This window comes from Vespa velutina, chromosome 1 (genome assembly GCF_912470025.1).
Source record: "Vespa velutina chromosome 1, iVesVel2.1, whole genome shotgun sequence".
Lineage (NCBI taxonomy): Eukaryota > Metazoa > Arthropoda > Insecta > Hymenoptera > Vespidae > Vespa > Vespa velutina.
In genome coordinates, this window is record NC_062188.1 from 4413888 (window position 1) to 4428874 (window position 14987).

Genomic DNA, 14987 nt, shown 5'->3' on the forward strand with positions numbered 1-14987 from the left:
AGAGACCTGTTATTAGGGGTTAACCACTCGTACATTCGATTTTGTTCATTTTCAAAGGTCAAGCGATTCGTTTCACCCTTCTTCCTTCTCTCTCTCTCTCTCTCTCTCTCTCTCTCTCTCTCTCTCTTCTCTGTCTCTTTCTCTCCCCTTTTCAACCTTTTTTTACATTCTCTTATCGATAAACGATTTCTTTGTTCGAATCGCGTGTTCGAGCACATCCTCTTTGTGTAATTTTTCCCGATTTTCTAAACGATAGTATTAAAAGTGACGCCTAGAGTTTCTTCTATTCCCATTGAAAGTTAATAATAATAGTAATAATAATAATAATAATAATAATAATAGTAGAGATAAAAATTTTTTTTTTCCATTGATACGACATTAAAAGCTATTACCAGTATCGTTGGAATATTTAAAATGTCTTACATTACAAGAGCATTTATCCCAACAAACCAAGAATGGGAAGAATGAACGAAGAACTTTCCATTTCTTTCTTTTGGCTCACAGACAAGTGAAAAATAATAAAAAAAAAATAAAAAAAAGAAAAGAGAAAGAAAAGAAGAAGAAGAAAAAAAACATGCGCCCATTCACGTTTTATCCTGTTTTATGTGCTAATGCACGTTCCTTCCGCATAATCGCGAGGTTTTTTGATGGGGCTCTCCAAGAAGTCGTAAAAAGATTCGAGTCGCGTGTGATATGTCCTCTTTGTATGTAATTCCATATGAAGGGGAAAAAAAAAGGAAGAAAGAAATATCCTGACAATTATGGCATGGATCATATATGTGTATATATATATATATATATATATATATATATATATATATATATATATATATATATTATGACCTAGTCCCTATTAGTTATGGATCATATATACATACATATATGTCATGACCTAGTCTCTAGTCATGACCCACGTGTAAGTTTCTTTACACAAGTTCTTTTTTCTTCAATTTTTTTAAATTGATCGAATTAATTGTTTTTAGATTAACTTGTTTTTCTTTCTTTTTCTCTTTGTTCTTTTTTTTTTTCTTTTTCTTTCTTCTCTTCTGTCTTTCGTAAGAAATGATATAAATCGTTCTTCTAATAACTCGATATTTTTATCGATCATTCTATTAGCAACATTCTCTAATACATACGTATATACATACTTCATAGATATCGTAGTTTTTGCGAATACAAAAAAATAAAGAAGATCCGTGCTTGTAATTGCTTCTCTCGTGTTGTAATATATATATTTCTCTCTCTCTCTTTCTCTCTCTCTCTCTCTCTCTCTCTCTCTCTCTCTTGTATTTTCACTCATAATCGCGTAGGCACGACACGTATGCTTGCGTCTATCGAATAAAAATACACAATAGAGTGATTAACACTTGGAGCAATTTAGATATCGATCTTTTCTCTCTCTCTCTCTCTCTCTCTCTCTCTTTTTCTTCTCTCCTAACTCACTTTCCTAGGCACCCAACGATTACATTTTTTCACGAGTTTTATGGACTCTTTCTTATAAGATATCTCCGTGTACAATCAACTAGGTCCACCGAATTTTAAAAATGATCACGTGGATCCTCATCCCATCTGTACTCATCCTCTTTTTCCTCTTTTTCTTTTACTTCGACGGTGACCTTGAAGATGCGCCTCGTTAACTTTCACCATGGCAACGAAGGTGCCGACGAGGAACGGGATAGTCAATGTCATCCACGTTACAACTTGATTTGTACTTTTCTATATTTTCTTTAAAAAAAAATGTCAATCTTAAATTATTTGAGATAATTCATGAAGTATATACTCATATACATTTCGATTTTTATAAAAAATAATGGAATAGCATGAATGTGAATCTCGTCGTATGAGATAATATGCATAAAAGAAAAAAGAAAAATAATTTATTTCGTTATTTAGATCGTCTCATGAAATAACATCTTCGTTAATTATTTTTCTTTGTTTATCTTTTTCTTTTTCTTTCCTTTCTTTTTTTTTTTTTTTTTTTTTTTTCTTAAGTTGATTCGATAATTTTGTAAATACGTTGCGACTAGCAAACTTTCGATACAAGTACGTAGACGATGACTGCACAAGGGAATCACTAATGCATATCGTCTCACTCCGTTTACATATCGATGCAATAACTATCGGTTGGAAGGTTGGTAAGTTCTCGAAACCTGTTACGTGCACTCGTGATGCGCCTTCGCTTGCGATAATGCACAAACGTGTACACGTAATATACGCAAATACATATATATATATATATATATATATATATATATATATACATATATAATATATATGATATATTTATTGAAAAGTTTATTAAAAAAATTTTATATCTGATTATAATTAATAGATATAAATTTTGCATCTGAATTTTTTCTTTCATTCGTATTTAAATAAATGAAATAATAATTCGTAAATATGGATATAACTGGTATAACACATATAAATGTTAATAAATGAGATAATTAAAAGTAAATATTATGTGTACAGGATCGAAGCAAAGATCGATGAGGAATGCGAAAAGAGAGCGGGAGAACGGAGCTAGAGCAGAATGGAATTAGATTGGTGATGATAGAGGAAAGAGAGAGTAGTTCGAGAGAGTTTTAGCAGAGGCGGATGTAGAGCGAAATAAGAGCAATGAGTATTGAAGAGATTTTTCGCTGAACATTTTTAACACGATTTTATTTTATTTTATTTTATTTTATTTTATTTCATTTTATTTTGCTTTTTTTTCTCTCTTTTTTTATAACATACAAAAATTTAAGAAATAAGCGACACGAAAATGGAGGATTCTTGAGAATCTTCAATTATCTCAAATCTCCGTCATTTGAGTTCATCGACATGGAAAAAGAAAAAATTCATTTAGGAATGACATTTCACTTTTTTTCTTCCTTCTTCTCTTCTCTCTCTCTCTCTCTCTTTCTTTCTCTTTCTTTCTCTTTTGAAATCAAGAGAAAACAAACAAACAAAAAATACTTTCTTGCGTTAACAAGGGGTATAATGAAATTATGTAAGAAGATTCGAAGAATATAAAAATACATGGCCCATAGAATATGATCTTGAATCTTTGTTGACCTCGAAGTTGTCAATGTAAGTATTGTATTAACATGGTATAAGCGATTCCGTTAGAAAAAATATTACTTTGTTTTGAAGGTAGATATTGAAATCTTAGCTGTCCTTGAAGTATTCAAGGTTCTATTCTATAATCCTCACGCAAGCACACATAATTCTATTAGAAAAATGTTAACTTTATTTTTTTTTTCTGTTTTTTTCTTTTCTTCTTTTTTAAATTGGAGAAGATTTCTGAATCTCTGTTACAGGATGATAATGATAAATGAATCGTTGCGAGATAAAGATCGTTTCTCTTTGAGTAATGTAAACCTATTTGTATGTACATACGTACAACATATGTATATAACGAGACACGCGATGCAACGAAAAGGATGCAACTTTTCGATGCAAATGCGATATGTTTATTCTCAAATGAATAATGTCCAGTTGCGATCTTGTAATAATTTTTGGATGTAACGAAGAAAAGAAAACGTTTGTTTCTCAAGGACGATTATTCGTATAAGATGATGAAAGAAAATTTCAGAAAATGATCGTTAAATGTCATCCATATCTTATGCAAATGAAATTTCTTGTGGAGGATAACATCATTCAATACAATTTAATATTCTCAAAAAACATATAAATAAATAAGATATGTAAATAAGATGTGAAAGGATCTTATATCTTTTTTTTTTTTGGATTCTGCACATCGACATAAAATATTTTCGTTTATGATGAATAATCGGTGAAGACGAAACGATATCGAGTCTAACAATCCGTATGTCGTCAGAATTGTAAATTATTTCCCCGTATACGGAATTTGCACAACGTATGTTTTGTGTCCGTTTGAACACAATGCAAAGTAGATTGTTTCGAAAGATTCGTGTGACCGTTTGTAATAATTCTCTGGGAAGGAGATAAAGTGGTATATGTATAATGAATTCTCAATGGTGAACTGTCTTTTTCAAAAAGCTCTCTTCACTGGAATAATCTTTGGACTGATTTAAAAAAGAAAAAAAAAATATATATATATATATACAATTAAAAAAATAGTAAAATAAAAGTATCTATATTTTATTGAATTTACATTATTTCTCAAATTTACATTTTTATTTCTTGATTACATTAAGAGAAGTTCGTAGATCTTGCCCAATTAAAGATTTTTTTTGATACATTAGTATGAATAATAAACAGACCTATTAAAGAAGAAAAGGCCTACTAACAAAAAAAAAAAGAATAAAAAGAAAAATAAAAGGACGAATAAAAAAACATTCACAAGAGAAAAAAGAACCATTTGTACAATGTTATTACAGAAGAGGCTAACAAAATCGAATGAAATGTGAAGTACGCAAGCAACATAATGCCTAGGTATCCGTTGACATATGACACCACGCGATTCTGCAATTAATCTCACCGACTTATCTGTAAAATCTCCGAAGCGTGTTATACCTGGAGCGTTGTTTTGTATTGCGGAATCTTGAATTATTACTACGAAGAGGAGGCTGGTTCTTGGAGAAAAATTAGACAGAACGGATCGATCTTATGCGATCAAAATTTGATCAAAGGCAATCAAGGTTTTTAGAATCAATATAATGTGTTGAAATATTAGAAATCTTATCGATTCTCCATGAAGTGGTATTTTTATTTTTTTAATTTTTTTTATTACTTATCTATTTTCTTTTTATTTTTACTACGAACGAGACAACGAATAATTTTTTCGTTTGTGTATTACGTGTTCTTTTGAAACAATTTGTTTTTTGTTTCATTTTTTTTATTTTTTTATTATTATTTATTATTTCCTCTCGAGTTTAACAACTTTATTCAAGCACTCAAAGTTGCGATCCTTAAAAATGGCATGTCACAACAATAAACATTGTCTCAGAATAATGGTGCGAATTTTACTAGGATGAATCTCGATAACACAGTTCCATTCGTTGCTCTACGATCTTACGAAAGTTCACCTAATGTTACTCTACGTTCCTTTTTAAAAGACTGATGATATTAATCCAGAAATTTTTGAATTAAATTTTTTAAAGTACTTTTTATTCGTAGATAATCCTATTAAAGTTAGTCATACCTATGTATTATATTAGACGAATATATATGTATCATATATATGTACATATAATATCATATTTCATCGTTTGAAAACTTTCCTCTATTTTTTCCTTCTATTTTAAATAAATAACAATAGAGAACTCAAGTTGTTCATCATTGTACGAATAAAAGCGTGTAAATGACATCTGCTTTCTCCTCGATATCTACGAATGGGCGAAAGTTAACAACCTGTTTCGTGGGGCCTAGAGTAAATAAGAGTCAATGAGTTTCAAGTTTTTCCTTCCGTGTCGTCATAGTCGTCGTATCCAAAGAAAAGGAAGAGATGAAAAAAGAGAAAAAAGAATAAGAGAATGATTGTTCGTTATTAGATGACAATGGGCCTTTTGCATTCTTCATACAAGATGAAACTACAAATAATTTATAAATGGATATTGAAGACATTTTACAACCCTGACATTAGTTTAAGCAAAGATCGTGATGTATTTTCTTTATTCGATTAATCCGCAACCACTTTCGTCGAAAGAAAAATAAAAAAAAAAAGAATATATATATATATATATAAAAGCTTAGATCTTTGTTGTTTTCAAAAGGAAATATAAATGACCACGTCGAATTTTACAACAAGATTTTGTAACAGTATATAGATGTAAAATAAAATTACGCGAGATTAAAAGCTCCTTCGATTTTCTCTTTTTCTTTCTTCTTTATGGTTATAATGAGTATTATCGAGAGAAAGATGTTGTTGAGTGTCAAGATGATTTTGCAAACACAATTCTTCTTTTGAAGTACTCGCGACTTTAACTCCTAAAACGGTCAAAGAAGAAAAAAGAAAAGAAAAAAAAAAAGAAGAGGGAGAGATTATGAGGAAAAGAGCAAGGATTCAAGGAGCGAAGAAACGTTCTTTCTTTCTTTTATTTCTTTCTCTTTCTTCGGAACTGACGACCTCGAGAAATGGGTCGAAGCGTCTCTCGTATGGTTATTATCCGCGGCTTCTTCTTCACGGATCGCAATGAGAGTCTGATGCCTACGAACAAGGACAAAAACACGATTATTACGAAGAAACTCATCCGAACGGATTGAGAAGTACATAGACATAAATAGTAAATTTATATTTACCAGCCTTTCGCGAACGAAAGCTACGAACAAAGATTATGTGTTTGGCTTTGTTTCAAACTAAAATGGAGAAGATTTTATAATCTTGGAAAAAAAAAAGAAATGAAAAAGAAGATAAAAATAATAGAATGGCTTCGAGTTCGTCAAAGAGAATAAAAAAAGAATGGTTCGTCGATTGTTAACAATTTTTCGAGAAACGTAATATTGTCAAAATATTACGGAGAAGTGAGAGAAAAACATAACGAGGTTCGGCCTTGAACCATTTCTAAATGGCTTCACATGAGAAACCATATTAAGGATTAACACGAGGATTACGAGTTTGGTGACCTTTCGAGGATCGTCAATGTCATGTTCGATAAAGCGATAAATTTGATGATCGAATTTGCACCTTTCATAACTACATCACTGTTCCTTAAAAAAAAAAAAAAAAAAAAAAAAAAAAAAAAAAAAAAAAAAAAAAAAAAAAAAAAAAAAAAAAAAAGGAGAGAGAAAAAGAAAAAGAATATAAGTAGACACGACGTAACAAACTCGATTATGTGTTTCTTCCTTGATCGACGATACTCGATAAGTGCGTTACATCGGAACGTACGGCCTTAAACTTAATAACAATGTTTTTTTAAATGATAGGATTGAGAATCTTCAATGATGCGAAAAGTTAAATTTCAGATGCTCAGTTTCTCTCTTGTTCATTTCGCGAAATAGATTAACATTGACATAGTGTCTTATGACAAACCGATCACCATCTGTCAACATTATCGTTGTCGTCGTTGCCGTCATCACCAACATCATCATTATTATCATCATCATCATCATTCAGAGGCGATCTCAAGGTACCCTTGAGCTAGATAGATGAGCAGTAAAAGTTTTGATCGAACTGTCGCGGCTGTTTGATAGAAAAATTCCATTTCGTGAATTATTTTGATTAGAATGTTTTATAAATATCATGTCCATCAAATTCGACCCTGACTTCCAGCTTGGTAGAAAAATTGATTCTACAAGATCGTATATATATATATTCTATATATATATATATATATACACGCATATATATATATATGTAAGAGATGCCTAATAATTTTGGATAGTTCATGTTAATTATCGACTATTTCGAGAAGTCGAAAATTTATTCAATTTTGAAATTATGTCATCTTTCGAAGAACAAGATATTTTTACATTTCTTTAATACATAACAAAGAAAAATGATTTCTTGTCATCTATGACAGTCACATATGAAGCAGATTGTAGAATCTAGGATCTAGAGTGCGAATGTTTCAAGGCTGTTTAGTTCATTGTTGATCCAGGAATGCCATTGTCAAGGGAATTTTCTCGTTACTCTAACGATCTTATCAGTTAAATAGTTATGAGGAAGACTCAATCGATCTATTACGGATCGATATGCTGATATTCTATGGTGCGATATTATATAATCTCATCATCAATAATGTGTCGATAACTATCTAATAAAAATCTCTAGAAAGATATTCCTTTACCTGTTGATACATCAATCGTTATTATTTAACATACAATATGTATATTAGTCAGAACGAAGTCTTAGCAAAATCATTGCTATAAATTAGCTAAGGATTGCTGTGCAAATAACTTGAAACGAAACTATTAATAAATGACATAGATTATAGTTTTATAAAGGATAGCTCAAACAGGGTATTATTATAAAAAAGGATAATCATAAAAAAGCTACTCAGGAACGTATAATTTTTCATTTATATGTATATGATCTTAAAGTATACTAATAATTTATTAATTATTCAAAAATTTCACAAAGCAAAGCTTCTATGTCTGCTTTTAAATAAAGTGCCGATCTACCTTTTCTTATTTAAATAGAGAATCATGCATCGTATACGGACAATATATATTTTCTGATAAAAAATTACAAAATCATAAAAAAATTATCAATACAAAATTAGTGAAAGCATGTCGTTAAAATTTTTTTTTTTTGTTTTTTTTTTTTTTTTCTTTCTTTCTTTTGTATCAAACGGTTATACCATGTGTCTAATTTGTAATATATTCATTTATAAACTATTAAAAACTGATTATTCATTAGAAAATATTACATTAACACTATTTAACACGTATTGAGTATTGTGGTACATGAAGGATCTACTGCATTATATTTACATAATTTACAATTATTCAATACTTCTAATTTTTTACTATATCTAATGGATATACATATGCGAATCAATATGAGTTGTTTCTTTATAACGTAAATAATGATAGTTTAATGGAGCTATTAAATATAGTATACAGTGTACATTTGTTTTTCAGAAAATCTATCAAAACTTACGATCATTTAATAACACTGTATGTAAAACCTCATGCTTGGTTTACGATCGTTGCAAAATATCGACATATTTTGTCACTTGCATTAAATTTAATTCATAGTTTTTTTTTGTTATATATTTCACATAAAACGTGTTTATAATTCTATTATAGAGTTATTCATAACGCGTTATTTTATTTTACTCGTTATGCTTTCTCTATCTATTTTGTATAATTCGCATTTCTTACAAGTATTGCACAATCACAGCTATGTATTCTAAGTTCTGTCAAATGGCCAAAAATGTCAACAAGTTTACTTGTATCTTTAATTACATAATCTATATTCGTAGCTACAAAAGATTATCTTAAGAGTGCTATTTTACTTTATTTTCTTATTTTTTTTTTTCTTTTTTTTTTCTTTCTTTCTTTCTTTCTTTCTTTCTTTCTGACGAAGATATAAGGCTTTTAATTGTGACGGTAAAAATAGTATTATGCGAATACAATGCATCAACATTCCATAAAAATTTGTTTATGACACAACTCATTTAACCATTAATAGGAATTAATCTTATTATATGTACAGTAAAGAGACTAGACCAGATCATGAAAATTTTCTTTCCAATAATGCGTAAATAACATTGCATTTATAATTTATTTTCAATGCTTTTAAGATTCAATATGTTATCTCTTAAAGTATTATTACAATGTACAAAGAATACATGAAAGAGAATAAAAACCCAAGATACATCCAGTAACAGCATTTCATCGATACGCTGTTATTTTTTTATATAATGTTACTTCTGTTGTAAAAACATGTATACAAGACATTACGATAACATTACGATTAATTCAACATCTGTACTAAAGATTTTCTGAAACACAGTTTTTAAGACTTATTAATTTCACATCATTCTCTTTTATGATAAAAATTCCAAGCATTTATTTCGAAAACACTTTAGTAACTAATAAATGTTCTTTCAAATATCACAGTGTCGAATCATAACATTAAAGTTTATTTAAATGATAAAACATAATGAAATTTAAAATGTGGAATGCTTTAAAGAATTAGGTTATTCAAACACAATACATAAGTATATCAAAAAGCCAAAATTACAAACTAATATGAAAATGCTCAAAGAGACTAAATAAATTACTTGTTTTTACGCGTTTTTATATATGCACTGTCGCGTATATCTACAAATACAAGCTTACATAATACCAAATTCAATATAAAGTCAAACGTAAAGCGTTCATTAAAAACCAATTTTCTTTGGCTATTTCGGGTATTTTTATTTAAATAATTATAATATCGTAATATTGTACAGCATGAGTTAGAATAGAATGTGAATTTTTAACGCGTAATTTTTACTTATATCATACGTTGCCCACTCGATGGAGCATATTGTGGTTGATGGTTAATCGAAGGTCCTGTCGATCCCGGTGGACCATATTGAGCTGGCACAGGACCAGTTTGAGGCGGAAATCTGCTACATAAGATTGCACACCATTGATTTATTCTTTTAGTTGGAAATAAGCAGATTGATGGTTTCACTTTGTAGTCGATAACGTATGTTTCAAAAATACCTTTTTCAAGCTCTAATAAATCGTTGAAAACAAAAGAATCTCACTTACTAAGCTTTCACATAAGATCACAAAAAATGTTTAGGTCATATTCATAAATGCACATACCCCTGTTGTTGATAGGGATGTGTTTGTTCAGGCACTGGTGGACCTTGTGGATGTCCTGTTGGAGGTTGAGGACCAGCTTGTATACGAAAATGAGGTGGTAATGCCATATTTGGTATACTAGAAGGTCCCATATATTCATGTGGAGCTGGAGGTCCACCTGTACTTGAGAAAGGTACCTGATGTGGTGTTGGCATTCCATTAAACATCTAAAAGTAAGGATAAACAAGTGTTGTTATGATTAAATATTAATTCAATTACATAAAAAAAAATATTTGCTTTAATTAGTCTTACATGAGGAGATGGTGGTGGTGGTCCCTGATTAGGAAATGGATAAGAGATATGTGGCATTTTAGGCATTGTGTAATTAGATTGTGCTGGAGGAGGAGGCTCCCGCATTAATGTATGATACATATTCAAAGCTTCAACCAAATCAGAACTCAATTGAGTAAGTTGAGCGTGTCGTTTATCGACTTTTTCTAGAGCTGCATCAATCAATGGACCCATTGCAGTTACTTGTTCTGTAAGGTAATGCATCATGCATATTAATATTAATATATATAATAGTTAATTATAATTATTATCTTATATATTGTATTTATTATACCTTCTAAATCAAGCATTTCTTGAGGGTCAGATGAACTATCACACTGTGGATCAGCTTCATGTAACAAATGTAAAAGTCTATCCATCTTTTTTTCATCTATTTCCACTTCTATCACTTCCAGTTCTCTTTTTAGTGTTTTTACCTCTACTTCTTCAGCAAACTGAACTAATTTTTTATTACTATGTTCTAACTCTGTAAATAAGTATGTTATTTTTATTGAATTTGCTTTAATAAGAAAAGCAAGTCTTATACTTACTTGTAAACTGTTCAGGTTCTACCGATAAATCTGCAGTAACAAAATTAGAAGGAAAAAGACCTTCTCCTCTGTGATTACTACCTTTCCACCAATTCTGATCAGAATCATCCAAAATATTTACTGAAATATGATTAATAGTAAATCATAAGCAAATAATATGAAACAATTTAAAACTAGATATATAACTATTTAATTTTAACATACTTATTTCACCAGTTAAGAATGTTAATTCGTTATCTTCAGCTGCTTCAAAATCATAAAGAGCTCGAACCTTGCGGCCTTCTGATGTATTCGAGGTAGTAAGCATAGAATTTACACTTGGATATAAACTAGTACTTTTTTTAGATGCTGGTGAACCATGAGAGGAACTCGCTTGAGGTTTACTTTCTTTCAGTGAGAGCTCGATAGCTATTTATGAATATAAGCATTAGTTGTTTATTTTATTTAGGTGATAATTTAAATTCTTACTAAATTTACAAAATGATTACCTTTTGCTAGATCTTCTTCCTCTTGAGAATTTGTTACTACATTTGGATCTTTACTTAAAATGCTGGAACGTTTTGGCTGAAAGTTTTTACAAATGAATATATATATATATATCAATTTCAAATAGAAAATTCAAATGAAAAGTAAAAAAAATAATGGTTATTATATCTAAGATATTGATTCATTATAAAATATTAATAAAAATTACTAAATTATTAATTACAACTTACTGTCTCTGATACACTCGAAAAATCAAGTCCTTCATTTCGAAGTTTATTGTATAAACTTGGAATCAAATTAAGTTGAGGATCTGTTTTAAAATCACCTTCAGCCCATTTTTTCAAAAGTATTTTTATTTTTTCCACAATCTTAGGTTGAGAATGATTAATCATTTTTTTCAAATCATTTTCAAAGTCCCTAGATGCTATTTCCAAATGGAAAGTTTTTCCACAATTGCTTGAGCATGCATCCAATAACTAAGTGGAAAGACACAATTAAAATAATCATCTTAATATTATTATAGCTTACATACAAATGATAAGGTACTAACTGTTATGGCTTGTATAACAATATGCGGATCTTGAGAATTTAATCTTTTAACAATAGAACGTAAGCAGTCTTTGGCATTCTGAGAAGAATTACCAATTCGATCACAGATTTCCAATATCTTCTCCCAATCTTCTGATGTATTATTTTCATTCGTTGCTTTCTCTATGACAAACAAATGTACAAAAAAAAAATTGTTATAACAATAAAGTTCATTGTCTATAATAATTAATGTATTAATATAATAAAAATATATTAATCCTTCATTAGAGACAAGTAAAATAAGTATATAAAAAATATATAATGTATGAAAAAAAAGAAAACAGAAAAAAAAGAAAAAAGAAAAAAAAAGAAATATTAAAACAATGTTGATGTAAATTAAGTTTCATATCTCATAAGTATTTAATTTTATTTATTTCAATGAAGCCGATGTATTTTGATATAAACAGAAATGTATCATAATCTCAGTAAAAAATAGACTGCGATAAAAGGCGGGTCATAAAGCGATCGTTGCAGAAAATCTATGCGCTTTTGAAGTCTCGATTAGAGGTCAAACGTCAACAACCGCTTAATGCCTTCATTATAGAGTTTTGGTTTTTCAATAGTTGCAAATGATAGTGCATCGTCGATACGATATATCAATGTATTCAAGAAATATAATAAAATGAAACACATTCTCAATCGATGAGTCTCCTGTTAAGAACGTTGGATCATAAACGAATTAAGGATAGGCTAGAATTATACTGTTCACTCACCGACGTCAGCATCGAAAGGCGATGAATTCGGGAAAAGGCCCATTTTTCGTAAGATTTTTATCAGCTGGACTTATTTATAAAATATCCGTCAGATAGACGCCGTCATGGAATCTCTCTTCGTTTCGCTTTATACATTCAGCTGATATTTACTTACAAACACGACACAACGAATGACTAATAACATTCTAATCTACGATCGAGTGCCATTTTACTTTCGAGCTGCCAAAGAAGCTCGATACTATCGAACAAATGTCGACCTCAGCTAACCACGAGCTGTCACATCAAAAATTTATATAAACATTGAAATGTCAGTTTCACGTAATTTACTTGAAAATCTTGCGATCTAAACGTGGAAAGGAATTTTACTTGGAATGTAGGTTAGATAATTTACAGGTTTCTTCAAGTATGGCTTTTCTGTACTGCAATGAAAAGAAAAGGTTTCTGATGAGATATAGGACTGTCGAGAAGGAGGATAAAGCTAATCGAGTTTCGATATATCGAAACATTGGGCACTCGTATTGCTACTGACATCTCGCGGTGAATAAATTGTTCAAAACTATATGAAAACTCGGAGTATTACTCATTCTCACGAGGTTTGAAAATTGAATTATCTCAAGCTCTTAAATATCACGAAGCTCTATATACAATCGCTCTCATAAACATAAAAGACACGTAAAATTCAATCATTTGACCGTGATTTCACTCAAAGTTAAAATAGCATTTGAAAAGTCATCGAATTATTTTTTTTCAGCAAAGATAAAATCTTTCTGAATTATTAAATTTGTTTTAATCTTATTCGCGTATATTCGTTAATTATTTAATGTAAATGTTGTACTCGTGAATTTCAAAATAGTGTTACACTTGATTCTAGAATTTACATGGAGAAATACAAGATGGCGTTTGCAGGACGAAAGATATCAAGAATGATGAAATACTTTCAAAGGAATGAATCAAATCAATTTAGTTATTATGATATCTATTAATTTTTTAACGTTATTTGTGTATTATGATGTGTATACTTTTTAATAGTAGAAGACAGTTTGTATTTGGTAAAAAAAAAAAATCATATAATATTTTAAGAACAATGGATAATATCCTTTATTCTGTAAAAGAACAAAGAGAAATGATCTTTTGAAGGGCAAAAAATGAAGTAAGCAAAACCTTAGATTATCAGAATTATTTTCTCAACGTTAAAATTATTTTCGTAGTGTTCACGAACTGCGCGCAAATAATTGGAAAGTCCCGCGCTTTTGCATCGCGTTATTATCGCGATGCAACGTAGCCACGATGACTGCTGACACGTCGGCAAATTATCTGACGATTACGTCGAGAAAATTCGCAGAGAGTTGAACACGAAACTCAGATATTAGAACGCTCGTGTTTCCAACGAAATTATTACCTTCTGAATTATTATTCACTTACGTAATCGGCTCATTGACATTCGTTGTTTAAACTTCTTTTGTTTTGTTTCTTTTTTGTTTATTATTGGCGCAAAATTCCAACGATTTAAAAAAAAAAAAAAAAAAAATAATAATAATAATAATAATAATAAAAGTAATAAATGATAATAAATAATATTCATCTGATTATTTTTACCAATGATTCATTCATAAGTAGAGCAACCAGAGAAAAGTAATTTTTAATTATCAATTAGTTACTTTTACGTCGCATAGTCGTTAGTTAGTTATAATCAACTTCCGCCCTCTTTCATTCGAGTGAAACGCTTTTTAACGAGATCCATACTCGAGATGAAAGCCATTTTTCCCATACATGCTATCCGTATACAATACTTTTCGCATCAGAAAAGATGTTTCGATTCTGATAGGCATCCTGAAACTTTGCTCGCTTGCATAATAAACTTTTCTCAATTCTTTCATCATTTTCCTATAATACGAACAAGAAAGTATCATAGTCATAAGATCATTACTTATTATCTGTTCATTACTTATTATTTTCTTATTTCTTTTTTTTTTTTTTTATTTGCAAAAGATTGGCGAGCTTGTACTCTAGAAAGGATATATTCCTGGAGGCATACCTTCACCAATGAAAGGATTCTGCATTAGAAGTTTATGTTGAAATGATATCTAGACGGAGTACAAAGAAATATACTGTCTCTCGAAATCTTCATTATACCAACGGAGAGACGGACATTTATATTCTTTAGACG

At 29.8% G+C, this 14987-nt stretch overlaps 1 protein-coding gene across 3 annotated transcripts; it reads right to left on the bottom strand.

Moving 5' to 3' along the window:
- Positions 1-7895: 7895 nt before the first annotated feature.
- Positions 7896-13280, bottom strand: LOC124949268 (signal transducing adapter molecule 1). 3 transcript variants are annotated; one of them, XM_047494084.1, is made up of 11 exons: positions 12821-13280; positions 12070-12230; positions 11750-11995; positions 11522-11597; positions 11238-11441; positions 11034-11153; positions 10778-10969; positions 10465-10691; positions 10174-10379; positions 10069-10080; positions 9844-9971 (listed from the first exon to the last, which is right to left on the bottom strand). In XM_047494084.1, the coding sequence occupies exons 1-10, from the start codon at positions 12861-12863 to the stop codon at positions 10074-10076; spliced, it is 1482 nt and encodes a 493-aa protein (XP_047350040.1). In that variant the 5' UTR covers positions 12864-13280; the 3' UTR covers positions 9844-9971; positions 10069-10073. The 3 variants fall into 3 exon arrangements, with proteins under 3 accessions (XP_047350032.1, XP_047350023.1, XP_047350040.1); XM_047494076.1 differs by lacking the exon at positions 10069-10080 and having other exon boundaries at positions 7896-9968; positions 12821-13279; XM_047494067.1 differs by lacking the exon at positions 10069-10080 and having other exon boundaries at positions 7896-9971; positions 12821-13279.
- Between the last annotated feature and the right edge of the window lie 1707 nt (positions 13281-14987).